This window comes from Drosophila mojavensis, unplaced genomic scaffold (genome assembly GCF_018153725.1).
Source record: "Drosophila mojavensis isolate 15081-1352.22 unplaced genomic scaffold, ASM1815372v1 contig_16, whole genome shotgun sequence".
NCBI lineage: Eukaryota > Metazoa > Arthropoda > Insecta > Diptera > Drosophilidae > Drosophila > Drosophila mojavensis.
The window spans coordinates 9,426,885-9,449,152 of NW_025318693.1; the positions used below are offsets into that span (position 1 = coordinate 9,426,885).

At 44.2% G+C, this 22,268-nt stretch overlaps 4 protein-coding genes across 6 annotated transcripts; all 4 read right to left on the bottom strand.

Annotated features, from left to right (window-relative positions):
• Positions 1–489: 489 nt before the first annotated feature.
• On the bottom strand, positions 490–5,172 carry LOC6572879 (protein glass). Of its 2 annotated transcripts, none has more exons than XM_032730542.2 (5): positions 4,950–5,172; positions 3,485–3,609; positions 3,026–3,156; positions 1,392–2,905; positions 490–1,314 (listed from the first exon to the last, which is right to left on the bottom strand). In XM_032730542.2, exons 2-5 carry the CDS (start codon positions 3,528–3,530, stop codon positions 1,191–1,193), a joined length of 1,815 nt encoding a protein of 604 aa, XP_032586433.1. In that variant the 5' UTR covers positions 3,531–3,609; positions 4,950–5,172; the 3' UTR covers positions 490–1,190. The 2 variants fall into 2 exon arrangements, with proteins under 2 accessions (XP_032586433.1, XP_043863206.1); XM_044007271.1 differs by lacking the exon at positions 4,950–5,172 and adding an exon at positions 3,857–3,976.
• A 5,840-nt stretch (positions 5,173–11,012) lies between these two features.
• On the bottom strand, positions 11,013–14,724 carry LOC6572878 (retinol dehydrogenase 14). Of its 2 annotated transcripts, XM_001998947.4 has the most exons (4): positions 14,563–14,724; positions 13,747–13,889; positions 11,939–12,077; positions 11,013–11,879 (listed from the first exon to the last, which is right to left on the bottom strand). In XM_001998947.4, the coding sequence occupies exons 2-4, from the start codon at positions 13,885–13,887 to the stop codon at positions 11,149–11,151; spliced, it is 1,011 nt and encodes a 336-aa protein (XP_001998983.1). In that variant the 5' UTR covers positions 13,888–13,889; positions 14,563–14,724; the 3' UTR covers positions 11,013–11,148. The 2 variants fall into 2 exon arrangements, with proteins under 2 accessions (XP_001998983.1, XP_015022125.1); XM_015166639.3 differs by lacking the exon at positions 13,747–13,889 and having other exon boundaries at positions 14,563–14,723.
• A 798-nt stretch (positions 14,725–15,522) lies between these two features.
• Positions 15,523–18,882, bottom strand: LOC6572877. The gene is made up of 3 exons (XM_001998946.4): positions 18,515–18,882; positions 18,128–18,451; positions 15,523–18,064 (listed from the first exon to the last, which is right to left on the bottom strand). The coding sequence occupies exons 1-3, from the start codon at positions 18,814–18,816 to the stop codon at positions 15,673–15,675; spliced, it is 3,018 nt and encodes a 1,005-aa protein (XP_001998982.3). The 5' UTR covers positions 18,817–18,882; the 3' UTR covers positions 15,523–15,672.
• A 259-nt stretch (positions 18,883–19,141) lies between these two features.
• Positions 19,142–22,045, bottom strand: LOC6572876 (V-type proton ATPase 116 kDa subunit a1). Its single transcript, XM_001998945.4, has 5 exons — positions 21,827–22,045; positions 21,348–21,764; positions 19,831–21,285; positions 19,529–19,775; positions 19,142–19,472 (listed from the first exon to the last, which is right to left on the bottom strand). Exons 1-5 carry the CDS (start codon positions 21,983–21,985, stop codon positions 19,207–19,209), a joined length of 2,544 nt encoding a protein of 847 aa, XP_001998981.1. The 5' UTR covers positions 21,986–22,045; the 3' UTR covers positions 19,142–19,206.
• Positions 22,046–22,268: the final 223 nt, after the last annotated feature.

A 22,268-nucleotide genomic window follows, 5' to 3' on the forward strand; every position in this document is an offset into this window, starting at 1 on the left:
CAAAGGATAAAGTCCATCAAACCCGTTGACAAGTTTTGAGCTTTGCTTGAATTCGAAATATCCCCAACTTGACAATGCCTTTCGATAAAAATTGAACGGAATCGAACAGGTTTTATACACAGTCCATATTCTTTGGGAAATCACGTTTTTAAAATTTTTTTTTTTTTTTTTTTTTTTTTTTTAAATATATTTTATGCATTTTATTTTCAGTATTCGCAAAATTGGCTTAAATCAAAGCACCTGTCTTACATAATATATGGCTAAGAATACAGCTACAATTAAATATACAATGTCTTAAATACATTATATTTATATATTTATCTGGGTGCTGTGTGGGAACTACATAAGCGTAGTCAAGAATATGAAGCTACAAAATCCTGATTCAATATGAAAATTTTAAAAGATTTAAAACTTAAATCGAAAAGTATTATAACATATTCAATATTCCATTCAGATGAAAATGGCTTGCTTTTTAAAATAGTTTTTTTGTTTTCATATAATGGAAAGTATTCTTTAGTTTTTAACAGATTTTTGAGGATTTGTAGTTCATATTCATTGTTTCATTGCCTAGGTTTGTGTCTGACTTAAGGTAATACTTCTAATCGTTGGCTAATTTTGGATAGATTTATGCGTGTTTTTCAACTACCATATACATACACATATGCGCTATTCTAAATTAATCCATCAATACATTGACATTAATATATATGTATGTATGTATTTATATGCTAAGTGAATAATAAATACAAAATTATTTCTGGTTCCTTTTAGATATTTACACTTATGCGATTAGGCCTCAATTAGTTTTTGTTTTATAATCATTCTTTTTTTTTTTAGTTTCAATTAAACTTTGAGCATTTACGATTGAAAATATCTCAGGGATTGGGTTTAGCTGGAACTGTATCATCTTTGAGTCATTCCCAACTCTAATAGAATCGTTCGAATTTGGGCGGCTTGTTGAGTGCGCAGAAATAATACCCGGAATAGTTTTGTGTGGGTGGAGTATAGTCGCCGATGCCGTAATTCCCATATTCATAGTTCGCCAAATGTGCGTGGGCATGGTGATGCATATGTGTGTGCGGATGCGTATGCGGATGTGGGTGTGCGTGTGCGTGTGCATGTGTGTGTGTGTGAGAGTGCGTGTGCGGAGGGTGATAATGCTGAAAACCGCCTGCACTGCGCGGCTTTTGTCATGTGAGGAGAGCACCGCCAATGCCGGCAGAGCCACCGTTGCCACCATTGTTACTGCCGCTGCCATTCGAGTTGTTGCCGTGAACGCGCATGTGCCGATTCAGGTTGCCCGATTGCGAGAATCTAGACGAAGTTGGGGTTACGTTTAATTGGGAGTGATTCCAGTTGGGCGGCTTCCAGTGCAGCCGGGCAACACTCACCTGAGCAAACACAATTTGCATTGGTAGGGCTTCTCGCCGCTGTGGATGCGCAGATGCTTGGTCAGCGTGGAGCTGTCCGAGAAGGACTTCTTGCAGGAGGAGCAGCGATAGGGCCGCTCGCCGGAATGGGTTCGCATGTGCGTGGTTACGCTGGAACTTTGCGAGAAACGTCTATCACAAATGGGACAGCGGAACGGCTTCTGTCCGGTATGTGTGCGTACGTGGGCCGTCAGATTGGCGGCCTGTGAGAAGCTCTTGTTGCAGTCCGGACATCGGTACGGCCGTTCGCCGGAATGGGTGCGCAAGTGCGTCTTCAATGTGCTCGGCCTCGCATACGTCTTGCCGCACAGCCGGCATAGATTCGGCTTCATATCACCGCCGGCACTGCCCTCGCCATCAGCATCGCCATCCTCGATGCTCTCCTCCTCGTCCTCGAAGGCGGACAACCCGAGACTCAGTGCTGCTGCCTGATAGCTGGGACTCTTGTGAGGCGGCGTATAGCTCTGCCCGCCACCCGTCGCATAGTAGCCCAGCGCGGCGGCTGTGCTGGAGGCGGGCGGCGAGGGCGTCGACTCCTTGTCGGCCAGCGTGGGCAGAGCGCTGAGCGCACTCGGCGGCGGAGCGCGAAAGTCGGCCGTGAAGGAGTAGGTGGCCGAGGCCGGATAGTGCGTGGGACTCAGTAGCGGCGGATAGAGCACATTGACCGCCGCCGAGGAGCTGTTCGGCGGCGTCCAATTCATCTGGGAACACGGCATGGGCACCGCACCCGCATCGGCGCCGTAGCCATGATGCATGGTCATGTTCATGCTCACGTTGACACTCATGCTGGGATACATGGGCGGGGCACTGGCATTGGTGGCCGCCTCGTAGTAGCAGCCGCTGCCCGATCCCGAGCCACTCCCGCCGACGAGCGGCCCGTTCCCTATGCCGGTGCTGTGGCCGTGGAGCGCGTTACCACCGTGCGATGCCTGCTGCAAGTGCTGCGACTGCAGCTGATGGGAATGTGTGGACGACTGTGTGTGCGACTGCTGCTGCTGCTGGTTCTGTTGCTGGTGCTGGTGCTGGTACTGCTGCTGATGGTGGTGCTGACTGCCTGTAGGTGAGATCAGCATCTGGTGCGGATGCACGGTGTAGGAGAGCGAGGCCTGGTGCGGATTGCTGGCGAAATTATAGGACGCGCCGCAGGGCGAGAACGGAAAGAGGCTGGGCAGCGGATCGATGTCTAGCGGCGGTAGACCCGGAAACGTGGATGCCATCTCGTCGGTGCTCCAGTAGCTGCCGTTGCCGGTCAGCGAGGCGACGCTGTTGCTGTTGTTGTTGCTGCTGCTGCTATTGTTGTTGTTGTTGTTGCTGCTGCTGGCCGGCGGCGTGGTATTGATCTGGCCGCTCAGCACACCAATGGTCGAATCGAAGCAGCCGCCGCAATCGAAGTCGCTGCTGGTCAGCGAGGAGATGGGCAGGGCGGTGTTGCCTTGGCAGGATAAGCAGCCGACGCAGGATGCAGCGCACTCTTGCTGCAGTGGACGCAAAAGATGCCGCGCAGGAGGAGAAAAATAAAAATGAAAATGAAAAAATCAAAAAACCACTTCAAGCACCGATGGCAAGTGAATCGATTGCGAAGCGCGTCAATGTACCTGCGGACTGTCCAGCGCCAGGCCGAATAATGGATTATTGGGCACATAGCCCGTTTCTGGTTCCACAGGACCTCCGTTTGAGACATCGCACGATATGTACATAGCTCCACCCTCTTGATCTTCCAGGGAATCTGCGCAGGAGAGCAAATCATTTAGCATCATTGGAAAACTGCCAGCAAGCAATGCCCATGCACTTCACACAGTTCACAACTGGCTGCGGCCCACTGTGCGCCGTGTTAAACTCCGCCCCTAAACACATTCAAGCACAGACACACACACACACAAGCATGCACACTCGCACACACACACACACACAGAACAGTCGCGAGCAAATAAGCGCACGCGACGCCATTTGCTTTGCCTATGCTCTTTGCTCTCGCTCTCTGTTTGTGCTTCTCTTTCTCTCATCTATCCTCGCTGGCTTTGCACAACTCCCGTATTTGGATATTGGAAACTCACCCAGAATTATGTTCAAGAGTTTGGAACCTTTAAATAACAATCCCATGACATGACTCCAGCTGATTTTTGCGTTTTATTTCTTGTTTTTCTACGTTTCATTTTGTCGCATCAATTGCCATTCCCAGCTGCAAAAGTCGAACACAAATATTGAATTTATTTAGTCAGATATGTGAGCTCATTTATAATAATAATTTATATATATTGCAAATTAAATTATACATATATCCATAAAAATATCTGTTCAAACATTAAAATGTAGAGTAGGATATTAAATATTAATGAAAATATTTTTTAATTTTTAAAAAATCAAGAAAGATTTTTTATAAATCCGACTCTGAAGCTAGAAAATTGATTTTTTTTTTTTTTTCGTACGTTCTGGGTTGCTATGACATCGCCGGTTTTTGTTTCCATAAGTATCCTTATTGTATCTTAAATGACTACTTCTTCCCTCAATCCTTTAACAAATTTTTCAGAGTTTTGGTCAAAATATTTTGACAGTAATATCAAAATATTTTCAATTAATTTTAAAAGAAATTCCTTTTTAAGTTCCTTTCGATTAGGGTAATCGGCTTCTTGACTACTAAATACGTAAATCATCTGTGGAATCTAGGCCCAATAAGTTTTTATGAATATAAACATACATATACATTATATATTAATATTTATTAGAGGTATATGTATATGAATATTTATGCAGATATTTCTATATATTAAAAAAAAATTTTTTTTAAATAATGATAACAATTTTTAATAAAAGAATGTAAACCTATTGAATCTATAAATTTAAATTTAAATGAAAATAAAATCATTAAAAAAATAAATCAAATAAATTAAAAACAAAAACAAAATATTCCAACCTGTATGTACAATATGAAAATAAAATAAAAATTTACAAAAATATTATGCCCTGATTTCCCATTTTCAATGAGCTCTATAATTATGAAACTATTTATGTATGTGAACCTAACTTACGTCTACATACATTCCTTTTTCATCAATTAAGTTTCGATATTTTGATTTCTAAAGAATTTAGAATTTTATCAAGAATTTTATTTATTGTTATACAGTGAATACATATGTTAGTTATAAGCAACAAATTGGAGAAATCGGATAATATAGGTCAATATGTCTGCAGGACTACGTATTATTGCTTCTATGCTAAAAATAAAGTCATGTAAGCTTATGAATTTATATTTATAAAATTCCACGAGGTTTGCTATTTTCACATTAAAGTTTATTTTGAACTTTAGAATTTCACTATAATTTAAAAACTTTTATTTATTTTAAATGATCTTTATATTTCGAATTGCCAAATTTTAATTAAATGCATTAAAATATTTTTTTGGAACTTTAGCATTTATCCAGTAGGTGTATCCATATGAATCGAAGTTCGATTTCCGAAACGAACTTCTCATCTATTGTTGCACGGTTTATGCATAATATTATTCAAACTACCAAATCGCACCTTGTTGTTAGATCAAAATGTCTCATGGTCAAGCACAGAATATAAGATTTAATTGATGGATTTTGTTGTAAGTGAAATACAAATATTATATAATTTTTGAATGGCTATTCAAATTCACTCGCTTATTGGATTGTTTCTTTCCTTAGCGTTTTCACTTGCAAGTTAACGATTTGGGGGGCGGGCTAGTATCGACTAGCGACTAACGACGACGAGCATAAGAAGGCGACTAATTGTCAGTTTCGGTTCGAAGTCTCTCGGCCGATATTGGCGACGATACCGTCAGAGGCGTCAGCGTCAAAGCGACAACCACAGAAGAAAAAAAAATGCTCACTTAATTACAAACAAGCGACAAAAGGGCGCAAAAGACAACGTCAAACAATACACACACACAGACACATGAGACACACACACACACACACACACATACACACTCTGAGCAGCCACAATGACACAAAGTGCCCAACTACTTGGCATACAATCACATGTGTGAGAGACCCTTAAGGCAGCGTCTTGTTGCTGTTGTTGTTGTTATTGTTGTTGCACCCCCCTCACAGCAGCAACCACCACAAGCAGCAGCAACAACACAGACTGTACAGCAGTCAGGCAAGCAGGCAGGCCGGCCGTCAGTCAGTCAGTCAGTTAGCCAACCAATGCGCTCCTCGCTCACTGCCTTGCAACCCCCTTGGCTCCATTCAACAACGCTCATTCATACGTAGCAGCAGCAGCAGCGGCAGCAGCGGTGGCAGCAACAGCAACAGCAACTGCAGCGGCAGCAGCAGCAGCAGCAGCAGTTTTTCAGTAGTTTTTATTTGTCACCCAATATCTTTACAGTTGGACACCAGATACAAGCGAGCCGGTTGCACAGCCCGGCCGGGCCCAGTGTCTGAGGGCAGAGGCGACCATTGATCGTCTGCTGCTTCCTTCGTTCCATTCTTTGTGGTTAAACATGTTTGCCTCTGCCGCTGCCACTGTGACAGTTCATCAAAGGCAGTCTGTCCCGCTCACACTCACACTCGCACTCACACTCACACTCACACCTACCTTTGCTCGCTCGCTCACTCCTCTCAGCTAGCAACCCTCTCGGGCTGTGCGTATCTTGTATCTTTCTCATTTCTAGCGACCAATGACAATTGTATCTGTGCTGCGGAGCTCGACTCGGCTAAAATCCATCGATCGTTGCTCTTTCGCATAGTTACAATCAACCCGACAATTGTGAATTATTTATTGTCATTCGATATTTCGCTTTGTGGTTGTGTTTTCGTTACAGAAAGCTAATAATAAGTAAGAAAAAAAATTATGAAACATTATTATTTTCACAGCGATTCGTTGCCATCGTTCGAGCTTAGTCTAGGCCTAGCAACAGAATCGTTTGCATTAACTACAGCTTTCCATTTCCCCAATTAACTTTAAATTCACGCGCACAACACTTAACCTACAAAAAAAGGTAAGTCTGAGAATAGACGACGATCTGATGCCCGTAACACAAATAAATATTTTAAGAGTTTATTAGTTATTCAAAAGTTGATCTGCTCTTTTTAGTTTTCTGAATCTGCATTCAATATATAATCATAAAATTTACGATATTTGCCTAATTCATGTGATTGATTGATATTTAAATAATTTCATCTAACATGTTCATTCAGTATGTTAGAGTATAGGAAAATGCATACATAATATTCATTTACGATATTCACAATTATGGCGCAAACGTAGTGTAATTAATTATAGCGCATATATAAGATAAATTTGTTAACAGAAATATTTTTTTGGCTTGGGAATTTTTTATTGAATTTTTGTAAAATATCTAATCTTATTTCAAATTTACGATATTCATACTATACTTGTTCATATACTTGTTCATAGTTTGATAATTGCTAAAAAAAAAAAGTTGAACAGACTTTTCCAGTGTAAGAACTTTCTGTTCTACTCATAGAAACTTTTAGTTTATCTTCACTAAAAATTTGATCCATAAATATCGTAGAATTTTCTTTCTTCAAACGGCCATGTTATAAATCAATATTAATCTTGAAGGCAATTAATCTAAGGCTACAAAATTTAATGATAAATATGTTTAATATATAATGAAAAGTTATAAATGAAACTTTTTCGAGTTCTTTACTAGAAATTTTGATTTTTTTGGTCAACATTATTATTATGACTACATACATAATGTCTCATTTCAATATACTCGCTTTTCACTTTAGCAAGCGTTCATTAAGAGAGAATTTGCGAATTAATTAAATCAGTTAAGTGTAAAGGCTTTCAGTGATTGCTGGGCTATATATGTACCTACATAATATCATTTTACCTTATTGGTGGGAATTTTTAAGACCCACAGTGAACCTACAGCAACGTCGTGTGTGTTAAAAGCTTCGAGCAACATAATCAATGTCTGAGCGAATCCTGTTTTGCAGCACCTAACAGAGGATACTATGATTAAGTCATTGCATAGGCAACGGATAGCAAGAGTTCTTATTAATTATATAGAGTTTGATCAGAAAAGTTCATGAATTTTTAATATGCTGAATTGCATTTTTGAATTGTTTAATGATATATGATATATATGTAAGTGAGTGATATCTAATGAAATAAGATCACTATGTCACTATATCATAAATGTAGCTCTATTATAGTATCTTATAAACTTAATAGTATTTACCTTTATATACGCAAATGCCTATTAATGGGAACTCTCAATCATTCAAAATGGAGAGCTCTTAAGAGCATTCAAACTTCGGCGTACGGAAATGCGTTTTCCATCTTGTTACACTCGGCTACAAGTGCGATCAGTTTCAACTTGTCCAGGACCTGGGTCGAGCTTGAGCTCTTGCTGTGAGCCATGTTTTGCTGCCGATTGTCAGAACGCATTAGGCTCAGGATTGCGCTGGATTGGAGCTGAGCTGAGCCTGGTAGCTGCCTGTCGGCTGGCTGACTGGATATCAATAACAATTTTGGCTTGTTTGCGATGATTAGAAATGATCGCTTAGGTTTCGCAAGTGTGCTCAGGTGTCAGCTGTGCATACCTGCTCGCGCCCGCCCCTAAGCGGCACTCAACTCGATTGCTTAGAAGCTCAGGCCAGCAGTGCTTAATTAACCACAAAATTCTTGAAAATTATTTGCCCCGACTGTGATTTGTTACATGTATTACTTAAGTGAGTGTGCAAACATTGCGGGATGCGAACCACCACCACCAACACCACCATCATCATCATCGTCGTCATCATCGTCATCATCAGGGTGTACCTGTTATCACACCAGTCGCATCACTATCAATTTGGATTGTGGCACGTGAATGTTTGTTTGCTTAGAGCTCAGCCTGGGTCACTATTTGATTAAAGTCTTTGCCTGGCTCTCTGGTTGTCCTGGTCGTCCTGGTGCGCCGCACAATTGTTGCCTCCACTTCTCTCGGGCGTGCCTCCTCTTGCCTCGCCTCCTCCTGCCCATGCAAATTCAGTCAGGCATTTCGTTTCATTTGCGTCGAGCTCTGTGTATTCTGTATTCTTATTCTCTATGCGCTCTGTGCGTTTGGGCGGGGCTTCAAAAATCAATGAAATACTTTTCGGGTGGCACTCGTGAGGCTTCCCAAGCACTGGCTACGCTTTGCCTTTACATTAATATGTCGGGTAGTCGAAGTCACTCAACATGCCAAATCTCACAATAGTTAACACATTCTAATCGAAATGCCAACTCACATTTAGTCTAATTATGTTTCTCTTTAATGGAATTATTTTATAAATATATTTTGTTTAATACATATATCATTTATTATTTTGCTGTCGAATTGATAGGCTCTTTCAAATCGTGTGTAGCGCACTTAAAGTGCTATTATTTATTTTTGCGTCGCTTGATTTGTTTAGGACTATATTAACTGAACTATGAAATATTTAAGTATATTTCATATAATAATTATAAAAATTTTTGAATATTAAATATTAAAAAAAAAAAAAAAAACACCAAATTATCATTTACAATCTATAGTAGATAAAGATGGTATAGATAACTCATTATCAAATTTAAACTGAGCAAACGAAAATTAATTGAATAAAATTGGGAATAATATTTAGAATTTAAGAATTTTACATAACTCTTAATACTCCTTCTCAAAACTCTCTAGAAATAATTATATGAAGTTGTCAAATGTTTGGGATTGAGATCTTTGAAGAATAAAATATAATATAAATATAATCTTATAGGCATAAAAAAAATTTTTAAAACTTAAATTTAAATATTATATATATAAATATTAAAATAAATAAGTTTAAATTTTCAAGTTACATTAGAATAGACATGCCTACTTATCAAGTAAGAAATGCAAAATGCGAAAACTGATATACTCTTATTTAAAACATATGCACGAAGCATAAAATTCATAGAGTTAGAGTCACTAGGCAACGCTAGAGGGCGGTAGAGGGAGAAGAAAAACGCTAATAAGTTTCTTAAATTAATATTACTACATTCAATTAGACTGCTCAAGTGGTACAAAAGAAATTAAATAGTATCGACAACTTCTTCAATATTCGAGTAAAGAAAACAATATATAAGGATATTCTCATATAAGTACTTTTTTGACTTGAAATATATTTGAAAACGAATTTGAGCAACTGTCAGCCTTTCGGCTAGTGCGGCGCACGTCATTCGGGCTGTATAAAGTATCGATGTCCGGCTGACAGTTGGAGGACGCAGGACACAGTAGTTTGGCTGACAGCTGGACTCGAATCGAACCTCGAGTGCGGCTCATAGCCCATTTCTTATTAAAAACCTAAGCCAGCTTATTAAACTGCGACTTATTGCTAACCGAAAGACAGCGAGGCCCGGCCAGGCGACAGTTTGAGCAACTGTGCAGGACATGAGGTCCTGGTGCACAAGCCGCCCCAACGAACGACTTGAATTACAGTCAAAACTGGAACTCCGAAATATGTTTGTGGATACTACTATGAGAGCACACTTGAGTGAAGCGCGCCAAATTAAAATTGTAAGCTGATACTTTCCAGAGGGTTTCCACGTCCCTTATCAATGGCTGAAGTTCCTGAGCGAACGGCGATGGGCAAAGGGCGAAGGGACGGGCGCTGAGGGGTGGACAGAGGTGTATGGGCGTGGCATCGACCAGGCAATGTAGCAATAAAATGTCACGTTGTCAGCTACTGTTTTACGTTGTTTACTTTTTATTAGAGAATCACTTCCGCAAACAAATGGGCCGAAGAGAATTTCACACAGCAGTCGCTGCAGGGGGGTAGATCATAGATAGATCCCGAAGGGGAAGGGAGTATCTATTCATGGGCAATTATCCTAGTGCCTAGCTGCGTTCGGCCACGTTTTGCCGCAAAAACCGCAAATGATTATCCTGTAAGCCTTTGGATAAATATTAAATTTCAATTATAGTCGTTAACATATTATTAGCGGGCAATCATTATCATTATCATCAGCATTGGCGCCGGGCTAATACAGAAGTCACGTGTCAACCAGCCGCCGATAATAATCGCACTCGGCACATCGGCTGCCCTCTGCGGTTGAGACAACGAGATGCGCTTGCAATTTTATCAGATTAAGGACCCTCAGCAGCCACGTCGTCCCTTGAGTGTTGAGTGTATCCTTTTATTTTACTTTTTTTCTTGCCCGCCCTCAACAGGTGAGAACTGCACGCACATTGTGTGAGAATCTGAATTTTTTTCGGTTGTTTTGTTTTTGTGATTCTCCTTTGTGCAGATGTATCAAGTTTCTCATTGACGCTGTGATTTGTCGTTTTTATTAATTCTCATGAACTGACATTGAAACTCCTGCGTAAGGAAATCATGCAAGAGCCAATAAATAACAACAAACGTTCATTTTCCAAAAGAAATGCATATAAGCGCTGCTATGGAACTAGTTCATAGCCAATAAATACTAAAAATGTTAATAACAGCTTACAAACTGACTGTTGCATTAACAGCCGTGCTCAGCCATTAACAGAACCGCTGTTAAAATTGCATTTAACAGAAAAGTTTCTTGTATTCAAAATTTAGTTCAGTTTTGAGGGCTTTAAAAGTAAATTATCAAATATTTAAACAAAATACAAATATTATTTACTTGAGTTTATAAAAAACAGTTTGTTATTTTTTTATTTAAGTGAAATCCTTAAGCTTATGATATGCTCCCCCAAATTGCGTTTTATATGAGTAATCAAAATTTTGTTAAACTTTTTCATGTTTTTAACGAGTACAGCTTAGATCTTGGGATCCTGGGGCGTGAGTTTCACAATCTTCACAGACTCCTCCCATATTTGACGTGCCTTTTCCATGTCCATAGCGGCAGCATTCAATGTCGCCTCCTTGCAGTCCATGAAGTATTTGCCCGAGACATTGGCCACCTCATCGGATGTCGCCAGATAGATGGTGGTCTGGGCACCCGCCTTGGTCGTCTTGAAGAAGCCCTTGGTGATGGCCATCATGGGTATGTTGAGGGGGAAGGGCACATTGCGCCAAATGCCCGAGTCAATCATGCCCGGATGCAAAAAGTTGACTGTGACATTGGTGCCCTCCAAGCGCTTGGCCAGCTCGCGGGCAAAGTAGATGTTGGCAAACTTCGACACGTAGTACAAGTAGGCGGCAGGGAAGGTGCCAATGGGATTCAGCTTGTTCACATTGACCGAAGCGAGGCGATACAGCTCCGAGGCGACGATAACAATGCGTGACGGTGCACTCTTCTTTAGAACATCGATGAGCAAGTGCGTTAGCAAGAAGGGGCCATAATGATTGGTGGCCATGGTCAGCTCGATGCCATCCTCGCTGGTCTGGCCGCGGAAGGCCAAGGCCATGCCGGCATTGTGAATGAGTACGTCGATCTTTGGCTCCGTTTTGACAATGTCAGCCGCAAATTCGCGCACCGATTTCTGTGAGCCCAAATCGAGCTTCTTGACCACAACTTTGTTGTTGTTGGTCTCCTTGACGATCTCATCTGAAGCGATAACAGTTGAGATTAGAGAATTTACTAAACTTTACATATGTATACCCTACCCTTTACAGCATTTGCTGTTTCCAGGTTTCTGCATGCCATGATGATCCTAGCGCCACGTCCTGCCAGATCCTTGGCGGTCTCCTTGCCAATGCCACTGTTGGCGCCGGTAATAATGACAGTTTTGCCTTCCATTTTAGTCTGGAATATACATATATATAATATAATGCGCATATAAGTTTTACAGTTAGTAATGTTGGCTGTTTAGTGGACATTACCGCCTTACTCCCTATACTAATTAAAATTTTGTAGTTAATGACAGTGTTCTGGTCGGTATTAAACGCGTCTCAGTTTTTATACCCTGAACCCATTGAAAATGGGAAATCAGGGTATAATGGTTTTGTGAAAAAGTATGTAACGGGCAGAAGGAGGCGTGGCAGACCCCATAAAGTATATATATTCTTGATCAGCGCGACGAGCTGAGTTGATATAGCCCTGTCCGTCTGTCCGTCCGTCCGTCCGTATGAGTGCGTCGATCTCAGAAGTTATAAGAGCTAGAGAGCTGAAATTTGGCATGCATACTCGTAAGTACCATACGCAGTACGAGTTTGCTTTATTTTTTCGATAAATCGTCCGATAACTTTTTTATCGAGAATAATCGAAAAATTGATTTTGTTTTTTCAGCCTAATTTGAACATTTTTAGACCTGGAGTCTTCAAATTTAAGTTGTATATAAAGTTAATGGATATAAAGATTTTGTAATTTACAGATTTTGGATACCACGCCCCTTTCGCCCCCAATTTGGAAAAAACGCATTTCAAGTACTAGAGACTTGTGCTTTGGAATGTACACACGTATTCACTATATAATTACGCTCTGAAAGTTTCATTAAGATCGTATGTCTAAAAAAGAAATTATTCAACAAATAAATTCTCATAATATGCCGACACTGCAGCGCAGCCCAAGCGCAGTCGCTGCTTACTGCGCAGTTAGCAGAGCGCAGGCTTATGCGTGCGTGTGGATGCATGTGTATGTGTGTGTGCATAAAAGTGCAGAATGATTAGAATATCAGCTTAGAGGGTTCAGGGTATCTCCTAGTCGAGCAGTCTCGACTAGAGCCTTCTTACTTGTTTTCCTTTCTGCTTGGTCATCAACGGCGTATCTAATTGCCGACCCCCGTAGAAGCTCATAAAAAGGCCTCTGTATTGTTTTTCTCCCCTCTCTCTCTCACTCTTTAATTTTAGAGGTAAGCGATCTCTCGACGTGTGTAATACAAATACCGTAATAGAGTCGGCCCGACTACTAATGCACAAATTACGAAAGCTAATTAAGTCTACGTCACGGCGTGGTGAACTATTTGAAAAACTGAAGCTACTCTATAAAATTCAGTATATATGAAGTTATATATTATAAAGATACTCTATAGTACTCTAGCTGCATTATTTCTAAATTCACAGCATTCAAGCCATATTTGACAAGTTTAATGTATATATGTTTTATATTTGCTTGGTGTTTTCTATCTTTTAACTATTATCAATAATGTTGTGAAACCTTATAATGATATTTATGTCTAAGCCGACATAAATCGTTACATAATTCACAACAATTGTCATATATCTCCCATATAATATATTCTTTACTTAAGTAATTCATTCATTCAAGAAATGTGATCTTGCGTTAGTATTAATTACATTGCATCACATTTTATTAACTGTCAGGCTCCCAAAACACTTGCTTAGCTAATTATATTTCTAATTGTTTTCCGCTTGTTGAAGATCACGATCTCTGTAGATTTATAGCTAAGCATTTGGCGGACGTTCGAATTTGGAAGGGAATGGGGAAGAGGCTAGTGGGCGGGGTCTGTGTTTACCTCAGTGAAACAACGTCCCGCCGTAATGCGTAAATAGAATCGAATGCTCAGCAAGGTGGCCACAAAGGCCGCTGTGAGTGTCATGATGCACATATCACGGACATAATGATCGCTTGGCAACCAGGCCAAGACGAAACCCATTGCTATAAATAATATTGTGGACAGCATTATGTATAGTATATGTGTATGTATATGTCTATGCAAATTAGATTATATAATACAATGATATTCATTCAAATCTGAAATTCAAAACACGTTTTCTCGTTTAACCAGCTCAAGATCGAACCAACAGCAGCGAAGACAACGAAAGATCACAATTTGGACATGGCTATTTTAACACTTGCCAAACGAAATCATTAACGAAACTACATAAATTGTTTATGAAGGAAACTAAATTAAAAATCAATATATTATATTGGAAATTTTATACTTTCACTTTTCATATGAGCCCGATAAATAATTATGAAACGGATTTTTGATGCGCTCGTCGAGGCCAAAGCAACGCAAAGTTCATTGCCGTTACACAGGTAGGCAAAAGAAAGCCACAAATTTGTAGCTGCTGTTGCTGCTGCTTCTGTTATTGTTGTTGTTGTTGTTATTGTTGTTTCCTCTTCTCTGTCTCTTCTTGTGTTTTTTCACTGTCCACGTCACTAAAAAAAAGTTGCCTGACTTGGGTACGTATTGGTTAACTGGTTACGCTCCTATGCTTCCCTGACTGCAACTTCTTCGAGCTAGAATTGACCCGATTTTTTGCTGTCTGCCTTCTTCGATTTGGCAACAAAAATGCTTTAAAAAAGTGCCTAGTCAGCCACTCACCTGTTTGATTTATATGTGAGCAATATATTTATGAGTGTATATTATATTATTGCAAACGCTGTAGGTTTGTACTTTGAACTAGCTGTGGAATTAATGCCAGATCCAAAACTCGACTCAATCACTACCTTCGCCTTGAACGCTCGCTCTGCGACTGGCTGAAGAGACGCGCAGCTGAAAGCGTCTCGCGATCGAAGCTGTGAGCATTGCTATTGTCAAATAGCCGTAATAGTTGTTATTTATGGCTCTGCTTCTTGTTGTTGTTGCTCACTTGTTGCTGGCCGGCAAAACAAGTTGAAGCTCAGCTTGAAGCTGTCGTCGAAGAGCGCGCAGAGAGTGTCGAGAGCAAGAGAGAGATAGAGCGTCTGCTGCTTTTTCTTTCGTTGGCTTTTCTTTGCGTTGGTCTTCCGCTAGCTGTGGCATAGAGCGCAGGGCGGAGAGAGCGAGAGAGAAAGTGTTGAAAAAAAACTTAAATAAAGCTCTGCAATGGTATGCTAAATGCATAGAGCGAAAGCTTTTAAGCTATTTTCGATAATTCATTATCAAATACTCAATAATTTTAGTTAGTTTTTGACATTTACTGCATTTTAAGTACTTTATACCTAAAAATTTCATTTTTAAATGCATATGGAATTGACTGAAAACATTAAGAAATGGCTTTACGATCATAAAAGTTGAATTTTACTTCACATAAACTAGTAGAGAAGCTCTAAAAATGATTTCTGTTTTCAATGAATGTAACAGGCAGAATATTCATGTCAGCTTTTATAAACACACATATCAATGCGTATGTTAAAATTATAAATTAAATATATTTTTTTTTAACAACAAATTAATTTGCTTTGTATTATTTTTTCAAAAATAATAGCATAATTTGATAATGTTTATAAAATAATATTATACGATAGTTGACTAAGAAAAGTTGCCAATTCAAAGATTGAATATATATATATAATATAAAAATTAATTTATTTAAATTAATATATATTTTTATTAGAATGGAAAGTTATTCAAGCCAACCTCGTATTGTATATACATACATATTTACATCAAGTTTCACAGATTTTTTGCAAACAAAAACCCTAATTAATGTGTTTATACTATGTGAATCTTTCATTTGTCAATGGCATTCTCGACTCGCACGGTGGCAGTGCGAGAAGGTGCTGGCTCGCTATCCAGATGCTTGGCCAGAGTGTTGTACCACTCGTTCATGTGGCGTGAGATAATGCTCATAAACTTGGATACCTTGGACTTGACGGTGGTGACAATGTTGTCGGACAGCGTGGTGATCTTGCGGCAATTGGAGCCTTGAGCTTTTGTGTTGGTGATCTTCATGATTTTGGAGTCGGGTTTCTCTGGTTCGTTGGCTGGCGTCACCGTGGGCAGATCCACTTTGTACTCGTAGACTGAATAGCGTCCCAGGGGCAACAGCTCCTGCTGGTCATCCTTGTGGATCACATTCGAGTTGAGAGCGGCGTCGGCATAGTTGAGGGGCTGGGGCAGGGCACGACGGTGTCTGAATGCCGGCATATCCCACCAAGAGGTGATGCTCTCATCGGCAGGCTTCTTCAGTCGCTTTGGCGCGGGCACAGGCTGCCTTGGCTTGGCAGTGAAGTAATCCTCTTCGTTGTCATGGCCAGGCGGCAGCTTGGCCTCCTTCCGTGGCTCCACTTCCCGCTCCGGATCGTCGGACTGCTCCCTAAAGCTATCGTCACCCATTGGGAACTGCTGCTCCCGCTGGCTGTGCTCATGGATGTGGCTGAGGAAGTGCTTGCCGAGCTCGCGCTGCGCCTGCAGAAAATCCGTGGCCGCATTTCCGCTCTTAGCTGAGCGCTTTCTGTTGACGTCACCCTCCACGCTGTCCACATCTGGGTCCAGTTCCTCCACCTGCTTGCTGTTGTTGCTTGGACTCTTGCTAAGCTTCTTGTTCATGGAGGCCTTGTTGGAGAAGGGTTCGGGGAACAGCAGCGAGTTCAAGGTGGCGCCCAGATTCAAGCGCTTGCTCTGCTTGGGCGCCGGTGCCGGCAAAGCCTCGAAGAACTCTGTTGGCAGTAGACGCAGCTTTTGACGTTCCTGAGTTTTGGGCGCTTCAGGTACTTCCTCCACATCCTCCTCTTCCTGCGAACGTTGTAGAATCTTCAAGGGCTTGCCTTTTAATTTTCTGCGTTGCTTGTAGCTAATCGGCTCGGGATCGGACTGCATTTCGCTCTCCTCGCCGTCGGGGCTCTCGATGTGCTTCAGATGGACATCGCCCTCGGGCAGGCGACTGTACGGCGGTGGCTCGGGCTGCTCGCCCATTTTCTTGAAGAACTCCTCCTCGTCGAACTCGGCCAGATCGAAGAGCGGCTTCACCTTGCGCTCCGGCTTGCGTATCTCGGTTATCTTCTTGGTCACCGTCGTCTTCTTTCCATGTCGATTGTAGAAGAAGGGCCCCGCGTAGTCGCTGGGACTTCGTCGGCTGCGCCGGTGCCGCAGTGCCTCCCTGCTCTGTTCCACAACGTTCCGCAGCCAGTTGAGTGCCTCGCAGGGACGCACCGCTTGCGACTTGGGCTTCGCTTCAATTTTCACCTGCCGCTTGACGGGAGCAACTGCAACCGGCTTCTGGCGCGGCACTCGATTGAACGGCTGCAGCAGCCGGCCCAGCAACGTTTCCGGCATCTCCAGCTCCGGATTGTCCAGCACGAAGCGTCGATGGCGATTGAGCGAGCTCTGCAGCGAGCCACGCGACACGGCCGTCTCCTCGATCAGGCGCTGCAGCAGGCGATCCGCAGAGCTGTAGCCACTGGCACTGCGGCCATCGGGGGAGCTCTCGGCGCTGACATTGTCTGCTTCGACCTCGGAGTACTGGCAGTGCTCCAAATTGACGCTGGGCAGCACCCAGAAGCCCACCGACATGCTGGGCGTGATCAACTGCAGCGGCTTTCTGGAATCCTTCGCAATGACCTGCGGACGCAGCGTGGAGTTCAGGCTGAGTTTTGCATTGTTCAGACGCATGCGTCCATTCTCCGAGGTTAGCACGTATTGCCAGATATCGCTGTTGGATAGACGACTCGTGCTGCGCACGGTGATCGTGGTGGGCTGCTCCTCCGTATTGACCACCATGAAGGCCAGTCCTCCCGAGACAGCGTTCGCACAGTGCGTGTAAAGCTTGTTGGTGGGCGCAAAGACATTGAGGGGGCGTGCCGGAAAGACGCGCGAGCCCATCACCTTCTTGAAGATGGCCGTGACATAGTAGCTAAAGTTCGGCCGCTCGAAATCCTCCAGAGACATGCGCTTAAAGACCACATCGAAGCCGCCGCTGGCCGCATCGCCCAAGGTCTGGGCCCAGCGCAGGGCATCCGTCGTGTCATCACCGAGCAAACGCTTTTCGATAGACTGCGCTCCCTTGCGCTCGTCCGGCAGCGTCAGCCACAGTGGAACACGCTGTTGCTGCAGGGTCTTCAGAGCCGGATCGCTGTCGTAGATGTAGCTTCCCAGGCTGCTGCTGGGCAGCATGTTGGCGGGTCTGTGGATGTATTGGAAATATATGAAATGGGATTACCTTCTATACTCTCCCACTGCCACTCACTGCGTCCAGCCGAAGGCGGCATTCACATCCTTGGACATCTCCACATATTTGCGCGTCTCGTCTGCGCTGCTGCCCGCTGAGATGTCCGCGCCCATCACACGCCAGCTGTCTACGTACGGATTGAACGTGTCCGTCATCAGCTTCAGCGTGTTCAACTCCTGCACGTAATCCCTGGCGCGCGATGTGCCAAAATCTGTGCCCAGCTGCCAGATACAGTCCGTGATGCCCACCATGTAGGAGGTGTTGAGGATCTTCAGCGTGTGCATCGAGTCCCATTCGTCGGGCGCATAGGGCACGGGTATAATCATGGTCCAGTTAACCGCGCTTGAGTGGGGGATCAAGGAAATTGAAGCATCTCCTACAGAGTAATCCTCGCCCGTTACTCACCGTGTCCAGCGATTGAAGCCCTTCCATATGATCTTGGTGGGATTGCGCAGGCGCTGCGGCGCATTGCTGGCAAAGTAAAAGTCGCCCACAAACTTCACGTAGGCATCGCCCAGCAGGGCAGCCATGCTGGTCACTGCCTTGCGATTCTTGCCATCGAGCGCATCGTACAGATCCTCCGGACGCACCACAAAACTAATAAACTTCTCGCTGATGTCGTTGTACGGACGATTCACATGCAACTGCACCAAGGTGTCCGCCTGGCAGACGGCCAGCAGAGCGAATAGCACTGGCCACAACATCATTTGTGGATGGAGACGACTTCACCGTAGCTCGTTGGCTGCACAACTGACGCAACGCTGGCCAATGGGAGAAACTAATAAGCTGTGCAGCCTAGAGTTTTCAATTCCAGAGTAGTTCAGTTCCATAGAAATCTGCTGCAATTGGCAAGAATTTTTCGCTGAGCGCTGCCCTCAATGCAATGACCTTTTTTACGCTTTCAACGGCAATCACGTCGCGTATGTGGGCCAACCACCAAGACCAAGAAAAATAACCAAAACCCAAAACACACTAAATACAAAAAAAAAAAAAAAAAAACACACACACACACAAAAAAACGCAAACACCCTCTTTAGTTTGATATGCTATTCATTTTAATTAATGGGGGTAACCCAATAAGATTACATAAGAGCCGGCTAGGCATCGTCTTCTTCGGACAGCATGGCCTTGAAGCTCAACGGCTGGAACTCGTAGCCAGAGCCGCTGTAGAACTTGCTCATAAACTCGACCCAGTGCAGACGCAGTGTGTGCAGAAAGGCGGACAGACCCTCCATCATGACCATGATGGCAATGGTGAAGAACACCCAGACGGCGAAGATTAGGAAGACGGCAATGCAGGCAATCCAGCCGCTCATCTGCAAGGCCTTCGACAGCACCATGGTCCACAAGACCTCGGACAGCTCTATAAATATTTAGATTTATGGAAAATCCTTCGAAATCCTTTGCCCATACACTCACCCGCATGGGCCAGAGACAGAGCCCACAGACGCAGATAGGAAGCTGTATGGGAGATGGTACTCAGAATATACTCCACAGTGTGTATGGCCTGATGTATCCAGATTTCGCCCATTGGCTCCTCCTCTTCCTCCTCCTCCTGGCCACCCGGCGCCTGCTTGTGCGGCTCCACCTCTGTTATGATAACCTCCTTGCCAGAGATCTCAATGGTCTCCATGATGGTATCGCCCGTATATTCAAACTTGTCGCTCTTTCAAACAAAATTCTAAAGATCCAAATCGAAACCCAAATTTAGCATGACTTACCATATACTTGCGCTTGATGATCGTCCAAATGGGCACGCCCAGCAGGAGCCAGGGTATGCATATGATGCCCACGAGAAACAGTATGGTCTCCAGCTGTCTTTGGGCCGGGAACATGGTGGGCATGCAGCCCGCAGCCGGCACCTCGGTCTTCATCAGGATCATATCGATGAACATGATCAGGACGGACGGCGCACAGCCTGGGGAATCGGCAATGTTCTTGGCACTGGGCGAGTACTGCACCCACTTGTAGAACATCATGAAGACCATGTAGCCGAACAGCATGAGCAGGAAGACAACTTGGGGGATGAACTGCAGGAAAATGTAGGAGTACTTCTTTTTGTACACGAAATTCTCCACCGAGAGACAAACGCCAAAGATCATGTGCAGCACGCCAAATATGATGGATAGCTTCATCTTGTAGGTGTTGAGGAAGATGATCTTATTTGTGGCCGACTGCCAAATGGGGTCAATGCCCATGGGGTAGGTGCCGCGCTGGTCTGTCGTCGGGTTCAGCTGCAGGGAGGGATTCGTGAGCACCGTAGTCCGATTGTACTGGATGGCCCAGTGCGTGCCGAACACATTGAACGACTTGGAGAAGCAATCGTTGTACATGAAGCCCGTGTAAACGGCAAACATGCCCATCAGCATTATGATATACCGGCCGCCGAACAGAATCCTCCAAATCTCGCCAGCGCGCTTCTTGATGAGGCGCTTCTCGTCCAGCACCATCCACAGGCCAAGCAGAAAGACCAGGAATCCGTGGCCCATGTCACCGAACATGACGGCGAACAGAAAGGGGAAGGTGATGCACGTGTACAGACCCGGATTCACCTCACGATACTCCGCCACGCCGTAGGCATCGATGAGCACCTGGAAACCGTAGGTGAACTTGTTGGTGCGGAAGTACGTGGGCGGCTCCTTCTTCGTCTCGAGTATGTTGAATATCGTGGGCACTGTGCTGCCCAGGGCCAGCGACGCCTCCGACAGCACCGTCTCCACCTCCTCAAGATCGCGCTGGGGCACCCAGCACTCGCCGATCATGCACTTGCTTCCCAGATCCACATTGAACAGGTTCAGCGTGTGGTAGATGGCCTTCATTTTCTTGACCATGACCGTCCAGTTGGGCAGCTGCTTCTTGATGGCCTTCAGCACACAGGAGCGATGGTCCTCCGTCTGGCTGATGATGACCGTCAGATCGTCGAGCCGGACACGCACGCTCTTAATCATGTCCATGCGCTCCTGGTGCGAGCTGGGACACGGATACATGGTGGCATGGAAGCCGGTGCACACCTTGCGTATGCGACCCTGCAACTGGTCGCCCTGAAAGAAGACAACAAAGATGCTCTTGCAGACCATCTCGCCCGTCTTGGGATCCTTGACGGGCTCCTCCATGTCGCAGCTGCGCACCAGGACATTGCCACGCGAAATGCGCCAGAGCATCCGCTCAAAGCCGTACTGCAAAGATTTATACACTTCAATTAGAACCACACAGATGAGCATTAAGACATCCGCCGCACCATTCGCTCCCTGCGTATTACGCCCGCCACAAAGCCCAAGCGGCCGTCACATTGCTCCGGGTCCCGGTGCGTGCCACGCTTGTTCACATCAAAGTTATGCGACTCCTGGTCGGAGAAGAACGAGTCGGTGCGCTCCAGCACTTGAATCATCTCGGTCAGCTCCAAGAAGTTCGTTTGCAAACGCACATTGTTCGTGGACAGCTCGATGATCTCTGTCTCGGTCTTCTCCAGCAACGATTCCAGCTCTATGATCTCCTTCGGCCTGGGCGCGGGCGGAAAGTCTTCGATCAGATCGACCACCTTCAGGCCATCCTTGGCCAGCTCCGACGTCGCATAGCGTATCTTCCGCTCCAGCTCATCGCAGCGCCGAACCTCGTTGACGAACTTGCGCTGGGTCGCGGAGACGCCCTCGTTCATCTGCAGGCGCAGGATAATTTCAAATATAGTTCAAATGGAATAAACTCAGATTGCTTGCTTACATCACGGAACTGCACACAGCCCATCTCGCCCAGCTGCGCGATGGTCTCATAGGCCGCCTCTGGCTGCAGAAACATCTGGCCCAAGGACATCTTCTCGCTGCGGAATATGCTGTCCTGCGGCCCAGTGCCGCACAGCCATCCTTTCAATTTGCTGCACATTTCGAATTCCTTTTAGACAACGACACCTCCGCACGCTTCAAAGACGGCAGGTGAACTGATCGTCGTGGTCAAGTGACTTCCCAATTGAAGCCTTCGCCGCACAGAACTGGACACATAATTATGTACAACTTTCCAGGCTTATCTGGCGAGCACATGCTCGGGATAAAGTATTACACAAGGTAAATAGAGTTGCTCGATGAGCCATCTATCAACTGGACGAAAGGTTCTCGTCTCTTATCTGTCTAACGGTTGATATCGTAGACGCGCCCAGGGTATTAAAAAC